Source organism: Poecile atricapillus, chromosome 28, assembly GCF_030490865.1.
Source record: "Poecile atricapillus isolate bPoeAtr1 chromosome 28, bPoeAtr1.hap1, whole genome shotgun sequence".
In the NCBI taxonomy this organism is placed as follows: domain Eukaryota; kingdom Metazoa; phylum Chordata; class Aves; order Passeriformes; family Paridae; genus Poecile; species Poecile atricapillus.
Window position 1 is genome coordinate 5,442,327 of NC_081276.1, and position 21,724 is coordinate 5,464,050.

The 21,724-nt window shown below is 58.3% G+C and overlaps 1 protein-coding gene across 2 annotated transcripts; it reads right to left on the bottom strand.

Moving 5' to 3' along the window:
- Positions 1-1,108: 1,108 nt before the first annotated feature.
- Positions 1,109-13,018, bottom strand: KANK3 (KN motif and ankyrin repeat domains 3). Of its 2 annotated transcripts, none has more exons than XM_058858501.1 (10): positions 12,849-13,018; positions 7,956-8,030; positions 5,940-7,658; positions 5,319-5,418; positions 4,981-5,178; positions 4,389-4,476; positions 3,833-4,052; positions 3,367-3,509; positions 2,914-3,114; positions 1,109-2,829 (listed from the first exon to the last, which is right to left on the bottom strand). In XM_058858501.1, the coding sequence occupies exons 2-10, from the start codon at positions 7,990-7,992 to the stop codon at positions 2,599-2,601; spliced, it is 2,937 nt and encodes a 978-aa protein (XP_058714484.1). In that variant the 5' UTR covers positions 7,993-8,030; positions 12,849-13,018; the 3' UTR covers positions 1,109-2,598. The 2 variants fall into 2 exon arrangements, with proteins under 2 accessions (XP_058714484.1, XP_058714483.1); XM_058858500.1 differs by lacking the exon at positions 12,849-13,018 and adding an exon at positions 12,500-12,652.
- Between the last annotated feature and the right edge of the window lie 8,706 nt (positions 13,019-21,724).

Consider the following 21,724-nt stretch of genomic DNA (forward strand, 5'->3'; position numbering starts at 1 on the left):
TTTCCCTTCCACCACAAAATCAGTTAGCAAGATGTGTTGTTTCAGGATATTACATAAGTCAAAATAGGGCTGAAAAGTTTAGAAAGAGCCTTAAAACTGCTGTTTCAAGGGCAGGTTTTTAAGGACTGGCATGTTTTATCTGCTTATAGTGGTCCAGGTTTGTGGTGTAGGGTTGGGCAGAGTCAGATCTGCAGCCTCTCATGTATGGTCTCTGATGGGGAGTGGGTGTCTTCAGTGTCCTGAGCTTGACTCAGCAGTTCAGTGGCAGGGATTCTGGGGATTTGAGCTGAGCAGAGCACTGCTGAGACAGATGTGAAAAATGTTGAACTGGAGCAGGCACTGATGATTGTTGCAGGGCTGATGTAGAGTGTGGGATTTGTCCTTTCTGCAAGTTTTAGTTGTGCCCTCAACTCATGGACAGCTCATAGGCAACATGAGGTGTGAGGAGTTTGTGCCATGGAGAAAGCCCTTGTGTTTCTGTTGCTTGATGTAATTTGTGATTTTTTTGGGGGTTTCAGAGAATTAGTACAAGGCTGTGTTCCCTGGCTCATGTAATGCAGCAGAGCTCAGAACTGGTCATGTGTGTCAGAAGTCCTCTCAGAGTTCAGTTCTGTGGCTGTTGTTCATTCCCTCACAACTTCATCAGTGACCCAAGAGTGTTTGTTCTGGCCCCTGCCAGCCCTATGTGCTGGGTGACTGGGACAGAGTGGCTTAGAGAGCTGTATCCCTTCTGAAATATCCCTGTGGGGTCAGCCTGGTCCCTATCCATACGAGGAGGGAGGCAGTTTGCATCCTCACACTTGGTCTGATGATTGCTGTCTAATGATGCACTGTAACATCAGCACCACAGAGAACCAGGGGCAGTGCAGGGCTGCAGCTGGTCCTGTGTTCCTCTTGGTCCTGCAGAATGAAAGGGGAAAAGACACCGCTGCAGCTGCCTGGGACACTTCAGGAAGAAAGCCAGACTGAGGGATATAGCCAGGGCATAACCTTGCAGTGAATGACTTGGAATGTGGGGTCACCTGCTTAGGTCGGGGGCTGTGCTAGGCTGTGCCTCTGCCCCAGCTCTTCTTGAAGAGTTTGTTGTGAACCAGACAAGGCAGAAGACTGCAGATATCACTGTAATATTTCAAAATAACTTTATATCTTAAAAATAAACATCAGTATTAAAATACCAGTAAACAGAGAAGTGTATTAGGGAGTGGCAGTGAGCGCTGTATATTAACTCCAGTGCAAAGCTGAAAGCAAGTTTCTGGGGAGGATTGTGGGGTTCCCCAGCTCAGAGCAGGTCAGGCAGGGGCAGAAGTGGTGAGGCTGGGCCAAGGGGAAGGAATGAGGGGCACAACACGTTACCTTTGTGAAGGCTCAGAGCAGAGCTGCCTCCCCATGCAAAACCCTTTTTCCTCCTGGTCCTTGTCCTTACCCTGTTCCCACCCCAGACAGTGCTCACACACTTGCACAGACATGTTCTCTGACATACGTGTTCCCCTTTGCAGGCGCAACCTGTGTGCTCTGAGCTCTTCTGGCCCGTGTATTTTTCCTGGTGCTGTCCTCAGCTACTTTCCTCCCTTTTGGGATGGAAAGTGGTCAGAGAGGGACTCAGCTGTGGGCTCTGTATGTCTGCAGAGTCTGCAGGACTGGCTAACTGGGGAAATGTTTAGGATGTAATTGGTCTCTCTCCCTTGGGAGAAGAACCTGCTCCCCTTGTGGATTATCCCCTTGTGGATTATCAGGTAGGCAGGCTTAGTCCCCAGACTAAGCCCCTTTTCCTTGGCCCTAAGCCCCTTTTGTCACTTGGCTGCGACCCCAACTGCTCAGAGGTTTTGCTCCCATTGAGCAGAGCAAATCAAATCCCAAGTTCATGCTGAACTTCATAATTTGGCCAAGCAATATAATTTTTTTGCTTTGAGTGCATGTGCTAGAAAAGAGAAAAAAACAAAACAAAACAGATTTCAGCCAAGAAAGGAAATGCTAGAAAAGAAGGGCAAGTATTTGAGTCTGGAAACAGCCCCTGTCCAAGGCAGCATTCCCTCTCCCATTGCTGCACAGGATGTGTGCCTGCTGAGCACCATGTCCCTGCTGAGGCCAGGACCTACCACTTGCTCTCCTGGGTCCATCACTGGCACTGCTGCCACCTTGGAGCTGCCAGAGAACACAAACCAGGTGCTGTTTCTGCTGGGTTGGTTCTCTGCTGTTCCTCCTTGCTGAGGGCTCAGAGGTGGCGCAGCTCCGGTGGTCGTGGCAGGGAGCAGAAGGGGTAGGGTGGCTTCTGCTCTCTGTGTCTCCTGCCCCATGGTCACTTGGCTCCAGTCACTTGGTGGTGAGGTGGCCACGTGTGGGCTGCATCCAGTGGAGGAGATGGGCATGGGAGGCCCAGGGATGGTGCTTGTGATGGGACTAAAGCTGCAGAGTGGTTCAGTACAGAGGGGCGGCAGGTGAGGGGATGTGAATCGCAGGCCAGTGCCAATGGTTGCTCCTGGCTGGATCCCAAGGGCACTCTAATTTAGTTTCTTTGTACTGCCAGGGCTCTTTGTGGCTGTCGGTGAAGTCTCCTGCTGCAATAAAGTAGTCACCAGAGACCCCTCCAGTGACTCCTGGTCAGGGCCAGCAGGGCTGTTCTGAGCATGTGGCACCTGAAATGCTCTGCTTTTGCTCCTGCAGCCTCTTCCTGGAGACACTCATCTGTGTCACAGCCCTTTCTCCTCTCACGGGGAGCGGTGTGGTACTCAGGGGTGCCTGCGCCTTTGTGCTGTTGAGATGGGCGTTGAGGAGTGCGGCGATGTCACTGTGACCAGCCTCCAGTGCAATGGCAACAGCATTGTTGCCATCCTAGAAAGTAAAGGAGAGCATGCAGAAAGAGGTTTGGGGACAGGACATAGCGTCGGCTGCCCAGGCCCAGTGACAGAACCTTACACTGTCCACGATGGAGATGTTGCAGGTGGGCTGAGCCAGCAGCAGCTTCACGGTCTCCACACGGCCGTGCTCACAGGCGCACATCAGCGCGGTCGAGCCCTCCTCGTCCTGCAGGTTCACGTCGGCACCACAGGCGAGTAGGGCTTCCACCATCTCCTGCCGGCCATGGCTGACAGCCAACATCAGCGCTGTCTGGCCAGCCTGCAAGGAAAGGACAGTGCCAGGCCACCCCTGCTCCTGCTGTGGTACCCACTTGTCCTGCACCACAGGACCACTGCTGAGACAGCCCTGCTGCCACACAGGAGGAGCTCCTAAGGTGATGCACTCCTCATGCACTGACACCTCTAGGTTTTGGAGCCATTGTCCTGCCCTTGGAAGAGCTGAGCATGGCTCTGGCATCTGGGAGGTGGGGGTGGGAGGGTCAAAATGTGGTGGCCCTCAGACCACACCAACCTGGCTGGCCTTGGCGTTGACGTTGCCCATGCTGAAGAGCCTCCTGACCACATTCATGTCCTCCTCCTGCTCAACAGCTGCCAGTGCTGCCAGCATGAGGGCAGTGTACCCAGCTTTGTTCTGGTGGTCCACATTACAGATCCCTGTGGGGGTGGGCAGAGGGGGCTCAGGATGCTGCACAGCTGGTGGGAGACATGGACCAAGCCATGTGCCTGGCTCTCCCTCACAGTCCTGACCAGGGTGCTGTGAGCCATCCCATAGGCACAGAACTGCTAATGGATCTCCCCCAGGAAATTTGGGCTGTGGCTACTTTGACCCCCACACCTACGAACAGACATAATCCACGGCAGCTCTCCTTGCCCCTCTGCTGCCATTGCCTTCCCCCTGTGCTGATATGGCCAGGACATGACCTGGAGTACAGTGGGATGGTGGCCAGGGGATGTTTCTGGGGCTGGGGGGCACTGACCTGTATCCAGCAGCAGCCACACGATGTGGAAGTTGGAGTGGGAGACACTGTAGTGCAGGGCTGTGTTGCCATTCCCATCTGCCAGGTTCACCACGTGGGCCAGGAGAGCTGGTGAGACCTCAGCAAAGGCCAGGAGGTGGTTGGCAACTGTGTCAGGGATGGATGACTTTTGGCTGGATAGACGGAACCACTCCTGAAGGACCAGGCTGCTGCTGGTGAGCTGTGGGCAGAGAGGGGCTGAGCTCCCCTTAAGCCTCTGCATGGCCTCGCACCCTGGCACCCACCCCTGCTGCCAGTCCAGGTGGCGAGGAGCAGAATCCCTGCTCCTGAGGGGGTGGGTGAAAGCAGGACCCTGAACTGCCCAAACACATGCTGGGCATGGCCTGAGCTGAGTCCACATGGGTTTTGGGGTTTCTGGGGCAAACCGTGGAGCAAAGGGCTGTATTTTGGGGGAAGATGTTGAGCCAGGCTTTGCTGGCTCCTCTCTGAGTAGGGGCAACTCCGAGGGATGTCAGCAGGGGCTGGGCAAGCCATCCCACCGCAGCGCTCCACTCACCACCTCTTTACTCTTGGCAGCACCAGGGTGGCCCAGGTGGGTCTTGACAATGAGGCAGGCCTCCCTCATCCTGGGGCTCAGCTCAAACCTGTGGAGAGCATGAGGATGTCTGCGGTGTGGGGCTGCATCAACCCACCAAACCTGTGAGCTCCCCAGTGCCTATAATTCTCTGCAAGGTCCCCAAAGTGCAAGCTCCAGCCCACTGGCTGCACCCTGGCTGTTTCAGCCTCTGCAAGCTGCAACAGAATGGAGCCTTACTATGGATGTGCTTGGGCACGATTCACCCATTCTTAGCCACATTTTTTCCTTTTGTTGAAAAATGCTATTGGAAGCTGTTTGGTTTTTTTGTCCCACTCTAAACTATCTTCTGCAGCAAAGAGGCATCTGGGGCCTCTCATCCTTTCCTTAGCAGACCCAAGAAACTGGAAGGATTGTTTCCTGATGAATGGTCTCTGCAGGATCTGAATGGGTTTTTCCCACTGGCAGCATTGAAACTGGGGCTGGGGCAGATGCCCCAAGCTGGCAAGGCCTGTGCCTTGGCTCCCAACTGTGCAGGGCCAGGGAGCAGGGAGCCTTCTCCACCAGCACTTACTTTTCCTTCACTTCGGGGGGCTCCAGCAGGGTTACATCACTGCCCTTGCACTCCAGTCTGGGCTCACACGTGTCTTCCCCAGCCTCCTCCTCTGAGGTTTCGGTCTCTCCCTGCTCTGAACTGTTAGAACTGTCGGCTGAAGCCTTCTCAGAGGAGCTGTTGCCTTCTTCCTCCTCCTCACTGGATGTGCTCTCATACCTGCACAGAGGGAAGATGCTCAGTGGCAGCACAGCACCAGATTGGCCCCCTTCAGGCCCTGCCACTGGCCCCAGCCCAGGACAGGGATGCAGGGGACCAGGATTGGCTCACAGGGGTGGCAGGAGCCCCTCAGCACGTACTCCCCATTCAGCACGCCCACAAACTGCAGGCTCTTCTTGCTGCCCTCTGCCTTGCTCTGGGGAGGACCATCCCGCTTCTTCATGATGGACTTCAGGGCTCCTACAGGGAAAGAGGTGGATGTCAAGGGCCAGTGAACAAGAATCATGGAATTTTAGAATCATGGAATGGTCTGGGTTAGAAAAGACCTTAAAAATCATCTCATTTCAACTCCACTGCCATGGTCAGGGACACCTTCCACTAGACCAGCTTGCTCAGAGCTCCATCCAACCTGGCCTTAAACACTTCCAGGGACGGGGCATCCACAACTTCTCTAGGTAACCTGTGCAAGGGCATCACCACTTCACGGTAAAGAATTTTTCCTAATATCTAATATGAACCTACTGTTTTGGAACCACTCTGCCTTGTCCTGTCACTACATGCTCTTGTAAACAGTCTCTCCTTTGGGCTAGCCAAACACCCCAAACCCACTAGACCTCTGGGCAGGCATGGAAGAGACATGGGCAACTGCTGGAGCATGGGTAGCATTGGCCCTGCAGGCATTGTCCCCAACAAGGCCATCCTCTCCCTTCCTGCAGGAACATTCCAAGCCAGACCCTGAAGTCATCCCTGGTGACACTCACCTGCTGCAGGGATTGGGGCAGCTCCACTTTCCTGTGTTGGGAATGTGTCCTGGTTGCTGTGTATTGTCTCCAGCACAGCCGGCCCAGGGGCTTGGCTGTCTGGGCACATCCTCCCCGCTGCTCCTGTGCCCAGCGCTGATGAGCTACTCAGGCCATCACCCAGGCCAGGCTCCATCACCTTGCTCACACCAGGATCCTTCTCTTCTCCTGCCAGGACAACGCTGCCCACATCTGTCTGGCTGCCCTTGTCATCACAGCTGGCAGCTGAGTCAGGTCCGACTGCCACGTCCCGCCCATCAGGGTGGCAGCCCACGGCAACGCAGGAGGTCGGGGGGCAGCACTCCACACCTGCCTCTGCTGTCTCCGGGGGGTCGCCAGCTGCCTGGCTCTGTGTCACTACCACAGCCTCCACCAGTGCCTCGGCCATCTGTGGCTTGGCCATCACCTCCTTGTCCACCTGCCCACGGGGCCGGCGGGCACACACCTCCAGCCGCAGCTCCTCCAGCTCCCGGGTGGCCTCCTGCAGGTGCCCCTCCATCAGGGTGATCACCTCCTTCTGGTGCCCCACCGTCTGCTGCAGAAGCTCCATCTCCCGCTCTGTCTCAGTGGCCAGCCCCAGTGAGGACTCCAGCACCCAGACAGCCACGTCCTTGCGTCCCTGTGTGCCGCTGTCTGCCGTGTCCCCGCTCTCCTGCTGCGACCGGTAGTAGAAGACGGCATCTGTCATGGCCCGATCCTCACCCACTGCCACAGAGCAGCAAGGCCTCTCAGCCACCCTGGGGCTCTTGCCTGGCCAAGCCCTGATGTTCCGCTCTGGCACAGCCAGCTTCTCCGTCAGCTTCCTCAGCTCTGCAATTTTGCTCGTTCGCCCCCTCACTGGCTCTGCTTCACTCTCTGGCCCTGTGTGGGGTGCTTCCTCACCCCCTGCCCCTGCCTCAGAGCCAGAGGGGTGATGCAACGCCTCGCCAGGCTCTGCCGACAGCTTCTCCAGCAATTTTGCCTTCTCCCTCTTCAACTCGCAGATCTGCATCTCCAGGAGTGGGATGGTTTTCACCTGCTCCTCCAGGTCCCGGAGCTGCCGCAGGGCTGCAGCCATCTGCTCTCGCACGTGCTGCAGCGGGGCCGTGCTGAGCCCCGCAGCCGGAGTGCTGCGTCCTGAGCTGCCAGGGCTCACCCGGCCCCAGCCCGCCTGGCCCTCCATGCCCACTGGTACCCAGTGGGGTGGCTGGCCACTGTGGGAGGGAGCACCAATATCCTGCAAACGACCCTGCTCCTGCTCCAGCCTCCTGCTTGTCTCCAGCAAGGTCTTCTCCACCCGTGGGTTTGGCACAAGGCACTTGTGGGTGGGAGGTGGGAGCAGCCGTACTGGTGGCAGCGAGATGGTGTGGGAGGTTGGCTTGCTCGCAGGCTCCAGGGGTGCTCGGCTGTGCTGGGACAGCAGCAGTGCAGTCCTGCCCTCCTCACTGGCCATGGAGGTGAGGGACTCGGTGGAGGTCCAGGCGCTGGTGTGGCTGCTGGGGCTGCGCAGGGTGCTGGGTGGTGGACGGGACCCTTTCACCCTGCGAGGCAGTGGCACTTTCTTGAGTGTTTGGCCACTTTCAATATCATCAACATATTTCAGGAAATCAAGATCCAGCAGGAAGCCATAAGGGGTTTCCACAGAATATGAGCTCTTCTCTCCATCGTCCTGGTCCCGGTACAAGAACGGGCCCCCAAGATCTGCAGGAGGAGCAAGGATGGTTAGGCAGGGACCTGGTGGAGACAGGCTTTTCCAACTGGGCTATACCGGAATTTACAGCCTGCAGGCCCCCCTCCTCCACAATGTGCGATGTGTTTGTCTCCAGCACCCTCAGTGCCATAGGGTATCACAGGGCACCCAGTCCATGTCAGGGTTGGTGCTGGAGTGAGGAACTCCATTGGGAAGGGATGGGACAATTCAGCCCTGCCACCACCCTTGCACCCCTTCTGCTGTCACTACCTGGTGACAACCCTGTAGTGACACAAAGGTCTCTTTACCTGGGAGGTTCTGGTTCAGGGGTGCTGGCTGAGCCATCTTCTTCCCAGAATGCTGTTGACCAGAGGACCATCAACCTGAAACAACAAGACCACGTTCAGCCAAACCCTGTGACCCCAGGGCTGCTGAGCCCCAGGCAGCCACACTGCCCAGGCCCCCACCTGGGGAGAGCCCTGTGACTGGCCCCACCATCTGCCAGGTCTCCTGGCCTCCCCCAGCCCAGGGCTGACACTGGAGCCGGTGGCTGGGCCAGCATGGTGCTGCCTGTGGGGCTGGGATTGTTTGTACACTTAAGGAATACTCTACAGCTCAGCTGGGGTGGCTGTGCTGCCAGCTCCCAAGGGTCATAAGCTGGAGCTTGGCCATACAGTGGGAGCAGGCCAGGAAAAAAAAAGCTGAAACCTGTATAGGTGCAATACTCAGTGTGAAGTTTGCTTTGGATACAGGGAACCGATGCTTTGGCAGAGCCATGTGACTGCAGGGAGCTGCCAGCATCTGTCAGTGCTCGGTATGATGCCCATTCTCATCACCCAGGGTGTTCCACAAGGCCTCAGGGGTGTCCTAAGGGGCCAGTGACCCCCAGGAGGGACCTGACTGCTTTTCCCTGTCCATAATGTGGGATCAGGCAGAGGGGAATGAAATGGGAGCCTGATTTTTCCAGTCATGGACACACTGGAGGAGAGCCAACAGGATACGGCTGTGGTCCAGAAGTGAGCTCATGGCTGGGGGTGCTACCAGCTGTGAGCACTGAGCTGGGACCTGCTGCAACATCTGGCAGCATCTGGATGCTGGGGCCCAGGTGTAAAGTGCTCCTGGCAGGAGCAGGATGGGACAACAGCACCTTGGGAGCACCCACTGTTGCTGTGCATGGCATCAGGGCTCTTATGGTTCTGCCCATGGGGCACAGGTGGCCATGAGGCTGAGCAGCTGTTGGTGGGCAAAGCATTTGCACTGGGCTATTTTCAGAAGAAAGCAGGGGAGGAGGAATGCCACAGAGGAACAGTGGCTTGGGCACAGCCCTCAGGGAAGCTGAGGCTCAGTGCTACCCAGGGAATGGTGGGGGACCTGGCCTTGGCTTCACAGAAACACCCACATCCGCCCCTCACGCCGATGTTGCAGCCACTCTCCAGCCCCGGTGCTGACCCTGTGGAGCCAGCAGAGCAGCTGTGGCAGTGCCAGGCCAGGCTTGGGCTGGGCACCGTGGCAGCCTCCCACCCCCAGCCCAGTGCACAGGGCTGGGGGCTGAGTCCAACTGGGCAGAGATAAAGCACTTCCCACTAGTCACCAGGAGGGATTCTGGGGCTGTCCTACTCCTCTGCCAACCCACCCACAGCTGATGGACATCCCAAATTCCACCTCCCCTCCCTTGGAATCATCCCACCTTTGAGTGGGAACCCATTCCACCTTCCCTGGGAACTTCCCAGCTCCATGCTGGCATCCACCATTCCCAAGCTGCTGGCTTCATGCCCAAGAGGGTCCACACATCCCCCACCTCGTCTAATCCCTCCCACCATGGGAAGACATTGGCTTCCTCCTCTGCATAGCCCTTGCTGCAGGTAATTAAACAGTGCTGGGGCCTGGACAAACTTCCCGCTGGGCTCCACACATGTTGTAAATCAAAGAGGAAGAGAGAACAACAGGAGCCAGAAGCAGTGGGTGCGTTTCCTAGAAGGGAAGTGGCCGGCAGCTCCCTTCCGCCACTCGGCCTGGGTATTGTCCTGCCTGAGGACAGGAAAAGCCTCCTCTGCTGAGGCCTGGAGACCTCCCACACCACTCCAGCAGCAAAGGTGCCCTTTGCACCAGCACTGCACTGATGTCCCCTCCACTGAGCTGGGGACAGGCTGCTTGTCACCTGCCACCTCCTATGGCCCCTTCAGCCAATGTCAGCAGCTGCATCCCAACTGTGGGGGACATCCTCCCACTGCTTCCAGACCCCATTTCTTTTGGTCTGACAGGATGGGCTGGACTAGGGCAGGAGTTTCTGTATTCACCCAGCTCCAAAAAAGGTGATGGGACCTGCCAGCTCCCAACAATGTCCAAGTGGCTCCAGGGACCCCGTGATGTTCAAACCCTCCTACAAGGTGCAAACCAGGCTCCTCAGGCTGTGTAAACTGTCCCTGGGCTGGGGAAGAGGTGTAGGGCTGGATTGGACAAGTGGGTGCAGACAGTCTCGGTGTGCAGCAGGTTGAGTCCCCATCCCCTTGGCCCAGCCACTCTCAGCACAAGCCCTGGCTTCCACAACCACGGCACCACTCAGGCAGTTGCCCTCCCCCTGGGCTGAAGTCTTGCTGGGGCCAATCGTACCAGTCACTTTGGTGCCAAAGGATGATTTTCAGCAGCTTCAGCTGCTCCCTTGGGCACTGGTGGAGGTTGCTGAAGGGGCTGGGCACATGGACCCCTGGGGGAGCCCTTACATGATCCCAGCTCTCTTTGGAAGCAATGAAAGTGTTGCTTCTAGCACTGGTATTTCAACAGAAAAGTAGGATGGTACAAGCAAAGGACTGGTAGGGAGGCTTGGGATTGAGGGAAGAGGAGGAGGATGATGCGCAGGCACCCAACCACCCTTGTGGAGGCAGGGCTATGCTTTGCCCTGGGCTCACACCTGTATTTTCCCCTCATGCTGCTGTACCAATGCCAACATGGGAAACCTGGGGCTAAAACTGGAGCTGCTCTGCTCAATTACAATAAGAAATAATGTCAGGGATGAGGGAGGCTGGGCACCTTGGCACAGCCCAGGTACCACCCGGTCCTCATGCCCCAGCCCCAGCTGCAGGCAGCACCTTGGGATCTCTGGCCTCACAGGGCGATTTCCCCTTGGGACTCCCAAGCTCCTGGACTGGCAGAGGAGAGGTCTGGGGGAGCTGTTCCTAAAGCTCGAGACCTCTGCGGCCTTTCCCTCCCCAGGGGCAAAGCTGTAGCAGCCCTCAGCCCAGTTCAACCACCTGCTGCAGCGTGAGCTGCTCCACCAGCAGGGCTGGGGCTGGACACAGGGAGGGCTCTCCCTGGCTCTCCTCCTGAGCCAAAATACTGAGGTCATGAGGAATGTGAGAAGAACAGAGTCCAGAGCAGCCCTGGCCAGTGCAACTTGATTTATCTCAGCCAGGCATGCTTCCCTCGTAGCAGCGCAGGCGATAAGCCCTGAAGCTCGGAACTGAGGCTGTTCCAAAGTTAAAGGGAAACCACTGAGAAAGCACAAGGCTTCCTCCACTGCCAGCAGCCTGCCAGGATTCAGTCTCCTCACACACAGCCAGCTGTCACACGTGCTTGTCACCTGCAGTGTTACCTGCCAGCACTGTGGCTGGGTGCAGCAGGAGGTAGCCAGGGCTCATGACACAGTCCTGTCCCTATCCCCTGCTGCAGGGGGTGTACAGAAGGGCCTGTGACTATTTGCCCAGGCCACGTCAGCCATGCTGTCTATGCTGGATCTGCTCCTGGAGGAGCTGGAGCCAGGTGGGATCCCTGACCCAGGGAGGGAAAGGGAAATGCTTTGATCATCTCAACAGCCTCATTTCAGGTTGGATTGTTATTTCTGGAGTTGTCATCAATGGCCCGGCTAGGTGGGAGGCCAAGGGGGCTACCCAGGCTCTACACCCGCTCCAGCCCCTCAGGGACCTCCCTGAGCTCACACACAACAGGTGCAGAGTCCACACACAGGCTTACCCACGTGGGGATCAACTCTACGAGCCCCCTCACACCTACAGCACTATAGGCTCCCTACAGCTTCACTAGAGAACATCAAACCCCTCACCACAGCTGCCCACCAGCACTTTCCACCAACGACACCTGATTTTCTCAGGGCTGCTTACAACACACGGCACCAGCAGCGATGGCCCGAGCTGTGAGGAGAGGCTCAGAGATGAAACTAAATTTACACGCGGGGAGCCCCAATACAGCCAGGGTACACACACAGCACCATGCACAACCCCAGGGTGCGATCTCCAAGTGCATGGAGGAGCAGCCCAAACCCCGCAGCACCCCCGTGCCCTTCAGCACCCCAGAGGGGCCTGCCGCAGCCTGGGGTGCCACGTCCCACCGCCCACAGCACACCCAGCCCGAAAAGGTCCCCAGGACCCTCTGGAGACCCCAGAAGCCCCAGCCCTGCAGTTCCCCAGCTCCCTGGGAGTCCACCAGCTCAACCTTATGGGTTCCCGGCACCCCTGGAGGATCCCCAGCGCCCCGGGCTGCGAGCAGCACATTCCAGGCATCCGCACGTCGGGGCGACAGCTCGTCCCCAGCCCAGGGAAGCCCGGGGACCCCCGCCGCCGCCAGCCGGAGTGGGAGAGTTCCAGCCCGGCCCCGGCCCCGCTCCCCTCCCGTTCCCGCCGCCGGGGCCGCTCGGGCGGAGCCCCCCGGAGCGGCGGATTCCGGGGCCGCCCCATCCCGCCCCATCCCGCCGCGTCTGCGGGGGCTCCAGCGCGGCCCCTCGGGGGGCCTCGGGCGGCGGCGGCGCGGGGCCCTGCGGGGGCCGCCACCGGGACGAGCCCCCGCCCCGCCGCCGCCGCCGGGCCCGCCCGTCCCGTCTCGCCCGGTCCCCGCCGTCCCTCACCGTGCTGCCGGCTCCTGTGCTGCAGCCGGGACACAGCCCCGGGCCCGGGACTCTCGGGCTGCTCCGCGGCGCCGGGCAGGGCTGCCCGCCGCAGCCCCGGGCCGAGGGCGGGCGGGAGCGGGAGAGGCCGGGGCGGGGCGGGGGCGGGCAGGGAGCGGCCCCGGGCCCGATGGGTCGGGCACCGCCCCCGGCCGCTCGCCCCGCGGCCGTCCCGCTAGCCACTTCTCCGCGTGGGGAGGGGATATCGCTGTCCCCGTGGGCGCCCGGGGTGGGATGTGCCCCGTTCCTGCCACCTGGGGGGAGGGGTGTCCCCTATCCTTGTCACCCCCAGGTCCCCTGTCCTGATTACCTGGGGATGGGATGCGTCTACTCCAGTCACCCTGGGGACGGGATTCTCCCTGACCTGTCCACATCAAGGATTGTCCCCCTGCAGAAAGGGGGATCCCCTGCCCACATCACCCCGATGCTGGGGTACCCTCTGTCCTGAGCTCAACCTCGCTGCTGGCCGGGGTCCGGCGGGTGGCCAGGGTCCAGTGCCCTGCACCACCGTGTTCCTCCCCACACAGCCGCTCCCCGCACATCTTGCCCTCGTCCCACCCATGGCCGGGAGAAGTGTGCCTCTGGCCCTGGCTGGGTTCCCCGGGCCTGGCCCCGCTGGGTTCCTGGCAGCTCTCCCTGTCCCAGCAGCGGCTGTTTGTCTCCTTTTCTTGCCAGCTTTCTTCCCCGCCTGCTTCCCGTGCTGGTCGCTGAGCCGCGAGCTCTGCGCTCTCTCCCCGTCCCGTAAGGACCCCGGCATTCCCCAGCTTAGAGCTTGCCCTCACTAACTGCTCCAGACCCTTTCAGCGCCGAAACCTTCAGCAATGATTTTTGCTTTATCTTTCCTTTTCAGCTCTGAACTTCACGGGTATTTTTCCATATCTGGCTCTTCTGTAACTCTACTCACGGGAAGGGCAGGAGAAACAAGATGTGACTCCCGACGTCCCTCCCAGCTGCTAGCAGGCAGTTTGGGGACTTCCTGGGAAAGGGTTTGCATCCGGATGGAAGTACCTTAATAGCTCTAATGAATCTACCTCCACTGACAGGCCTCGTCCCTCTCCAATCCATTTGCATACTTGGCTTCCCCAGTATCCTGTGGTAATGAACTTGGTGATTTCACGCCCTCAGTTGGTCTCCAAAGCAGGTGTGGAATAGCACGGCTCTTGCCGGTCCACTGACTGCTTGGAGAAGAAATTGCTTTGGTCCTCTGCCCCATGCAGCTTTACCTTCTCTGTCCACGTCAGGAAAGGTGAAGTCTGGGGCGATGAGCCAAGTCCCAGAGGTGCCCAGCTGTGCCCTGCATCCTGGCTCAGAGTTCCATGATGGGCCCACGTCCAGGTCCCTCACTCCTGGTCTTGGACATTTGACAAAAATGTCACCCACCTTCAGGCAGCAATTCTAGTTTCCTGCCTACACAGGGCAAAAAACAACGAAGGAGGAGTTAAGAAAACATGAGCTTGAGAAAATGATGTCACCCCAGCTCTGTGGGTGCCAGATCCCCACATGCCTGCTGCCACCCCAGCACGCGGGCTGAGATGTGGAAGAGTGGGGAGACTATGAACCACCCAGCACCACCAAAGAAATACAGCCCTGGGACTGCCTGAATGTGGTGCTGGATCACAAAACCATGGCAGCTCAGAGATATTTCCAGGCTGAGACTCAGCAGCCTTTGAACAAGAGGGATTGCATTGTTCCCTGCAAGGGATCAGACTCCTCTGTCTTTAAGTTCTGGTCACTGAGAAGACTCAAACCCAAGGGTCAGCCCTTGTTTTTAATAGTCATTGTATAAACTGCATAGGACTCAAATCTGAGGCCATGTCTAGAGAATTCACCTGGGCTGCTTGGTGTTCACACCCCTTGTAAATCCCATCGGCATCCAGGAGCAGATCACATGGAACAAAGTGTTTCTCAAGCCTTGGCTGGCGACTGATGCGGCAGCTTCACCCCACACCAGGGATGCCAAGCCAGGACCAGTCTGAGCTGTGGCACCTGCCTGCCTGGGCTGGCAGTGCCCAGCAGGTGTAGCTGAGCCCAGGCTTGGAGGCAAATGACAACAACTGCACCCACACCTGTGCCAAGGTCTGGGTTAACCAAAGTGTAGCTGTGAGGTTATGGGTGTTAAGACTGGTGCCTGTGTGGGTGAAAGATGCACAGATGCTCAGTCTGGGAAAGGCTACAGGTAAGGACCAGGGACTTCCACAGTATGGGACCAAGCTCTTATATGCAGCATCTCTCCCATAACCCTGCATGGAGGGGTGGGGAGGGCTAGCCAGGCTTCTGTTCCTCTGGGGGGGGGTAGTTCTGCCAAAAAAACTCAGTGGTTTCCTGGTGGAGGAGTGTTGTCATTCAGCTCTCTGGGGCTCTGCTGACTTTCATGGCATTCCTTTTGGGTCCTGTACAGCTGCTCCTTCACATTGGCCATTGAAATCAGCCCTAACCCTCATAAGAGTGTTCATCTGAACAAAAAGCTCCAGGAGCTGACGTGTTTTCATAGAATCAGATCTATTAAAAAGCTTTTTTTTGGTCCAGAAGAAGGTCTCAAAAAATTACTTTCCCTGTGAATCCAAATAGTTTTCTCTCTGTCAGTCCCTACTGGGACTGTGAATGTGATTGTTCCTCTTTTGCCATCAGGGCAGTAGGAAATGTGTATGCCTGTGTTCATGTGTTGTGACTCACACCAGCACAGCTGGCTGCTTCTCCACAGCGTGCTTGGAACAGAGCCTCAGGAGCTGGAGGTGACTGCAGACTGACAGAACAGGCTGCACCCCTGTCCCTCTGCACGGAAATTGGGTGGTGTTGGCGCATGAGAAAATACACAAAGCTTGTCCAGGCTTTTGGTGGGCTACAAGCAGGCATTCGCTGTCATTCTGTGTCATTCAGATGGCTCCTGGATGGAGAGACCTTGAGAAATGTTGCTGTAGATGCTGGTGGGAAAGGGCTGCAGCCCCTTGTGCTACAGCCTGAGCCATTCTGCTTGCTGCAGCTCTGGATGACTCCGTTTGTTCCCTGGGTAGTGAGATCCTGACCCCTGGGTACCCTGGTCTCCTCCATGGGCAGCAAGATCTTGCAGCCCTGAGCATCTCTGTCCTTTCTGAGGCAGTGGGCTGCAAAGTCCTGGGTGTCCAGACTAGCCAGTGGTGGCCCATGGCAGGGAGGAGAAGTCTGTGCTCAGGGTACACCTGGATGATCAGATGTATTCCAGCCATCTCGGCTGCCTGAGTTCATCTCTGCTTGCTCCTGCTCCACCAAGCCTGCTTGAGCTTGGCTCCTGGCTCCACCACCCCCTCCATGGCCCCCTGAACCTACTGGGGGTGAATGTACTGGATCACAAAACTGTGGCAGTTCAGGCACAGGCTGGGCACAGTGTGGGACCAGGGGCAAAAGCTGTGAGTCTCTGTCTGGCCCAGTCCGTGTAGGAAAGGGTGTTAATGCCAGCAATATCCCAGCCCAGCACACTGCCCTCCTGAGAGGCACTGTGTCCCTGCCCAGCTACCCCAGCAGGATGTCCTTGTTTTCTGCCTGCAGGTTGGGGAGTGAACATTTCCTCTTGTCGCCTCTCTGCTCAGATCCTTTCTCCCTGAGATGCTGCAGCAAAGCAGAGCCCAAGAGTGAAGCTGGAGCTGCTTCCCCAGCAGTGTGGGACCAGGGGAAGTGTCCCTGAGGAGCTGTGGGTGCACACATGGTGCTCAGACCCAGCTGAGCTGGCAGGGAAGGGGCTTGCACAGAGGCTGAAGCCCCTGGGTAAGCCAAACACCAACACCAGGACAACCACCACAAAGTTTCCTTGCCAAAAGCTCCTGCCTTGCCGTTTCCCATCAAGACCCCCTTGACCCTGCATCAAACACACACCACCCTCAATGACACCCTCTCCCTGGGGACCTCCTGCTCCGTGCCACCTCTTGCTAGGTTCCAGTAAGGTATGTGACCCAGTGTGTCCTTGTCCCCAGCACAGCCCTGCACAACCAACCCTAGTCCAGGTGCAGGGTGCCTTTGTCCCCTGTTCCCCAACCCATGTCCCCTCTGATCTAGCCGGCCACAGGTGACATTTTGTGCCTGTGTGGCACAGAAGGTGTGGGCTTTTATCTCGGGCAATCCTTGATGTGCTTGGCACAGCACTTGGCTAGCCCAGGATAGGCCAGGACAGATTTTTTCTTTGTGGCTGCAATTGCAGCTCAGCGTTATCAGTGCTGAGGGAAATGCCGTGCGGGCTTTCCGCAGCTGGGGTTTGCTTTGGCCACGGGCCAGCCCCGCTGGCAGCACCAGGGGGACCTGCCCCAACGGCATCTCCTGCTGTTGTGTGGCCCTAAACACACCCCAACGGGCAGTGAGAGCCATCAGTGGGATGCTCCCGCGTCTGGGACATTCTGGTACTGGGATCATGCTGTGTATGGAGGATTTGCAGCCTGGGTTGCCTTGAAAATCTGTGATCTTGGCTGTAACACTACACTCCTTCCAAACGGCTTTTTCCTTTAGGGACTCTGAGCCCTCATGTCCTCCTCTGGCCAACAGACTGTTAAATGGATTTTGAAAACTGATTGTCCCCAAAAGGGGTGACTCCCGGAAAGGGGACACCTGCCCCTGTGAATTCCTGTGACCTCAGTCCCACACTAGGGTGGGGTTCCAGCTGCAGCCCTGTTCTCTGTGGGAAATGCCCCTGCCCAGGGGCAGCAGCCCTGTGATCCCCAGCCCCTGGTGATAGGCAGGGACACTGACCTGCGTGGGTACAAGGATGTCACCATCACCTGGTGGGTGATGTGGTCTCAGCTTCACCCATGGATTTCCAGATCGACCCTTCACCCTGAAGAGCAGGATGGGGCTGGCTGTACACCATGAGCACAAACTAGCCCCCAAATTCCTTCTGCTTCTGTGCTCTCTGCCCTCTAGCACCCAGTAAAGATGCCAGCTGAGTCCTTAGGACAAAGAGAATTTCCTGCCCAGCAGATGCCTCTCTGCCCTTCACAGCCAATCTCAGTTTTTCCCAGGGGAGTTATTTCCAGCTGTTTTCAGGTCTCCACACCCCTTGCCCCAGCTTCACTCCCCCCGCCGCAGAGCCCTCGGCATCTGACGCCGTTTTGACATTTCCAGTGGAATCGGGAAAGGCCGCTCATGTCCCTTTCACAGAGCACCCTTCTCCAGCTGCTGCCCCGCGGCCGGCAGGTTCCCGGCTGCCGGGGATCTGGCAAGGGCCAGGGAGGCACAGCGGGACCTTCCCGACAGGAATGGCACAGATCTGCCATTGAGGAGAGCAGAAAAGCCTCTCTGTGCCGCTGCCCGAAGCGCACATCCGCTGCTGGAGGACAATCGGGCCTTTGAGCTGGCAGCTGTGGAGTGGGGCCAAGGAGAGGAGCTTGGCTGCTGCCCGCCTCTGGGGCGAGCCAGAGCCTGAATCCTCCTGTGGGCAGCACTTCTGCCATTGCTTTCTGCCCTTGGATCTCCACTGGGAACTTCCCACTCCATCTGCAGGGCAGGAACACTCTTCCCAAGTGTGAATCCGCTGCCACCACTTCCAGGAGCTCCCTCCTGCCAGACTCTGTCCAGGACCTCCAGCATGTCCAGACTGCTCCAGTGCATCCAGCTGGTTCATTCCTGGCCAGCGAGCAGAGAGAAGCTGGAGTCCAATCTATGGGAATATTTTCCTTGCAGATGCTGCAGTGTAGGTAGAACCTCTGAACTTGCTGGTCTGAGCCCATCTACTCTGTGGGGACAGGGATGGCTCCATAGGGGACAGCACGTGGGACCTGCATCCTCTCCCTGGAGAAAGAAAAGAGGAACAGTGTGATTTGGCCCCCCAGCCATGGGACATGTGGCAGGGAGCACCTGCAGCGCTACTGGCACCTGGGGACATCTGGGGCACTGTGGGTGGCAGAAGTGCTGCTCTGGCCCCCTGGCACTGCTCCAGACATGTCTCCTCTGAGAGGACAGACACCTGAAATAAGGGACAGTTGTTAATGATTCAGTGTGTGTTTGAGGGGTGCAACACAGGCCCTGGGTGTCAAGGTCAAGCAGGGTGTGGGGGGAGGGCGAAAGGAAGTGTCTCTCCAGACAGATTCCAGGAGTCGGGGAGCCAAAGCCCGGCTGAGAACCTGGGTGGTGGCTGGTGCAGCCCATCGAGCTCTGAACCGGAGGGTGATGCCGCAGGGTGGCCAAAGGACCCCAAGACCCCCAGGGCAGAGGGGAGTGGAGGCAGTGGTGTCTGGGGTGGGGAGCAGGGCACCAAGGCACAGCTGGGGCTGGGGGACAGCAGGAAGAGGCTTGCTGGTGAGGAGGGCAGCACGTCGGGGTCTGCCCAGTATGAACCTCTGGAGCTGGATCCAGGGGAACTATGGGAGCAAGTCACATCTGCCTGCAGAAGCCGTGATGGAATGACAGGTGTGGGGTGGCAGGGTGCGGTACTGGCAGGGTGATGGGACGATAGAGTGACAGGGTGAGGGGGTGACAGGGTGGTCGTGATCCCGAGCTCTCAGCTCCAGCGCTGCACTCCCGAAGCCCCATCCCAGCCCCACCCCAACCCCATCCCAGCCCCGTCCCCAGCCCCATCCCAGCCCCATCCCAGCCCCATCTCAGCCCCATCCCAGCCCCACCCCAGCCCCATCTCAGCCCCATCCCAGCCCCGTCCCCAGCCCCATCCCAGCCCCACCCCAGCCCCATCCCCAGCCCCATCTCAGCCCCATCCCCAGCCCCATCCCAGCCCCATCCCAGCCCCATCCCATCCCCGTCCCCAGCCCCATCTCAGCCCCGTCCCCAGCCCCATCCCAGCCCCACCCCAGCCCCATCCCCAGCCCCATCCCCAGCCCCATCTCAGCCCCATCCCCAGCCCCATCCCAGCCCCATCCCAGCCCCATCCCATCCCCGTCCCCAGCCCCATCTCAGCCCCATCCCAGCCCCATCCCAGCCCCATCCCAGCCCCATTCCAGCCCCATCCCAGCCCCATCCCATCCCCGTCCCCAGCCCCATCCCATCCCCGTCCCCAGCCCCGTCCTCAGCCCCATCCCCAGCCCCATCCCAGCCCCGTCCCCAGCCCCGTCCCCAGCCCCATCCCAGCCCCATCCCAGCCCCATCCCAGCCCCATCCCCAGCCCCGTCCCCAGCCCCATCCCAGCCCCATCCCAGCCCCACCCCAGCCCCATCCCAGCCCCACCCCAGCCCCGTCCTCAGCCCCATTCCAGCCCCATCCCAGCCCCATCCCAGCCCCATCCCCAGCCCCGTCCCCAGCCCCATCCCAGCCCCATCCCAGCCCCACCCCAGCCCCATCTCAGCCCCATCCCAGCCCCGTCCTCAGCCCCATTCCAGCCCCATCCCAGCCCCGTCCCCAGCCCCGTGTCCCCTCGTGCCTGCCCCGCTTGGACCGGCAGGGTGCGCTGCCGCCCCGGGAACAGGGATGGAGCCTGGGATGCGCTATGGGATGGGTTTATGGGGTGGGTTTAGGGGATGGGTTTAGGGGATGGGTTTATGGGATGGGTTTAGGGGATGGGTTTATGGGATGGGTTTGGGGGATGGGTTTAGGGGATGGGTTTAGGGGATGGGTTTAGTGGATGGGTTTAGGGGGTGGATTTATGGGGTGGGTTTATGGGGTGGGTTTAGGGGATGGGTTTAGGGGATGTGTTTATGGGATGGGTTAGGGGATGGGTTTATGGGGTGGGTTTAGGGGATGCGCTATGGGATGGGTTTAGGGGATGGGTTTATGGGGTGGGTTTAGGGGATAGGTTTAGGGGATGGGTTTAGGGGATGGGTTTATGGGGTGGGTTTAGGGGATGGGTTTATGGGATGGGTTTAGGGGATGGGTTTATGGGGTGGGTTTAGGGGATGGGTTTAGGGGATGGGTTTATGGGATGGGTTTAGGGGATGTGTTTATGGGATGGGTTTATGGGATGGGTTTGGGGGATGGGTTTAGGGGATGGGTTTAGGGGATGGGTTTATGGGGTGGGTTTATGGGATGGGTTTATGGGATGGGTTTAGGGGATGCGCTATGGGATGGGTTTATGGGATGGGTTTAGGGGATGGGTTTATGGGGTGGGTTTAGGGGATGGGTTTAGGGGATGGGTTTAGGGGATGGGTTTATGGGGTGGGTTTATGGGATGGGTTTGGGGGATGGGTTTAGGGGATGGGTTTAGGGGATGGGTTTAGGGGGTGGGTTTATGGGGTGGGTTTAGGGGATGGGTTTATGGGATGGGTTTAGGGGATGGGTTTATGGGGTGGGTTTAGGGGATGGGTTTATGGGGTGGGTTTATGGGGTGGGTTTAGGGGGTGGGTTTAGGGGATGGGTTTAGGGGATGGGTTTAGGGGATGGGTTTATGGGGTGGGTTTAGGGGGTGGGTTTAGGGGATGGGTTTAGGGGATGGGTTTATGGGATGGGTTTAGGGGATGTGTTTATGGGGTGGGTTTAGGGGATGGGTTTATGGGGTGGATTTAGGGGATGGGTTTAGGGGGTGGATTTATGGGATGGGTTTATGGGATGGATTTATGGGATGGGTTTATGGGGTGGGTTTATGGGGTGGGTTTATGGGGTGGGTTTAGGGGGTGGATTTATGGGATGGATTTATGGGATGGGTTTAGGGGGTGGGTTTATGGGGTGGGTTTATGGGATGGGTTTAGGGGATGTTTTTAGGGGGTGAGTTTAGGAGGTTGGTGCTGGGGGTCCATACTGGAGGGTGTCTGGGGTGGGTGTCTGGGGCAGGTACCTGAGGTGTTGGCATAGGCTGGGGTCAGGAAGCAGCAAGGCTCTGGGGACATGGGGGCAGGAGCTTTTTATTACTGAGGACAGTGACAGGACAGATAAGAGCCCACATGGCCCAGGTCAGCACAAAGATCTTTTCTCTCCCCACTCCAGCCTATGCAGCCCCTCAGTGGCTGCTCCCAAACACCTGCCATGGCTTGGGATGACACAGAGAGACCGAGTCATGGAAGGAGAGAACAGAAGCCCTCCATTGCAGCTCTCACTCAAGCCTGCAGTCCTCCTCTGTGCTGCTCAGGCTGGAAAACATATCCCCTGAGACCCTCTCAAGACCCCACACAGGAGTAGAGCGGCTTGTTCCCACTGGTGATGGCCACAACAGGCACATCCTAGGCCTCTGAAGATGCTCCACCACCTAAAACGCCTCCAGCAGACCAATAACAGCTCTAGAGAGCTAATGGCACCTGTTTTTTGGGGTCAGTGCCATGTGGGTTTTTTGCCAGAGATGATGCCCAGTGC

What these genes read in the sequence shown, in the direction of transcription:
- KANK3 (XM_058858501.1), bottom strand. Translation starts at nt 7,992, where the DNA reads ATGGCTCAGCCAGCACCCCTGAACCAGAACCTCCCAG. An exon ending in GTGGCTGCTGCTGGATACAG is followed by an intron (nt 3,510 to 3,832) that starts GTCAGTGCCCCC and finishes CCACCCCCACAG; the next exon opens with GGATCTGTAATGTGGACCAC. An exon ending in ACATCTCCATCGTGGACAGT is followed by an intron (nt 2,830 to 2,913) that starts GTAAGGTTCTGT and finishes TTTACTTTCTAG; the next exon opens with GATGGCAACAATGCTGTTGC.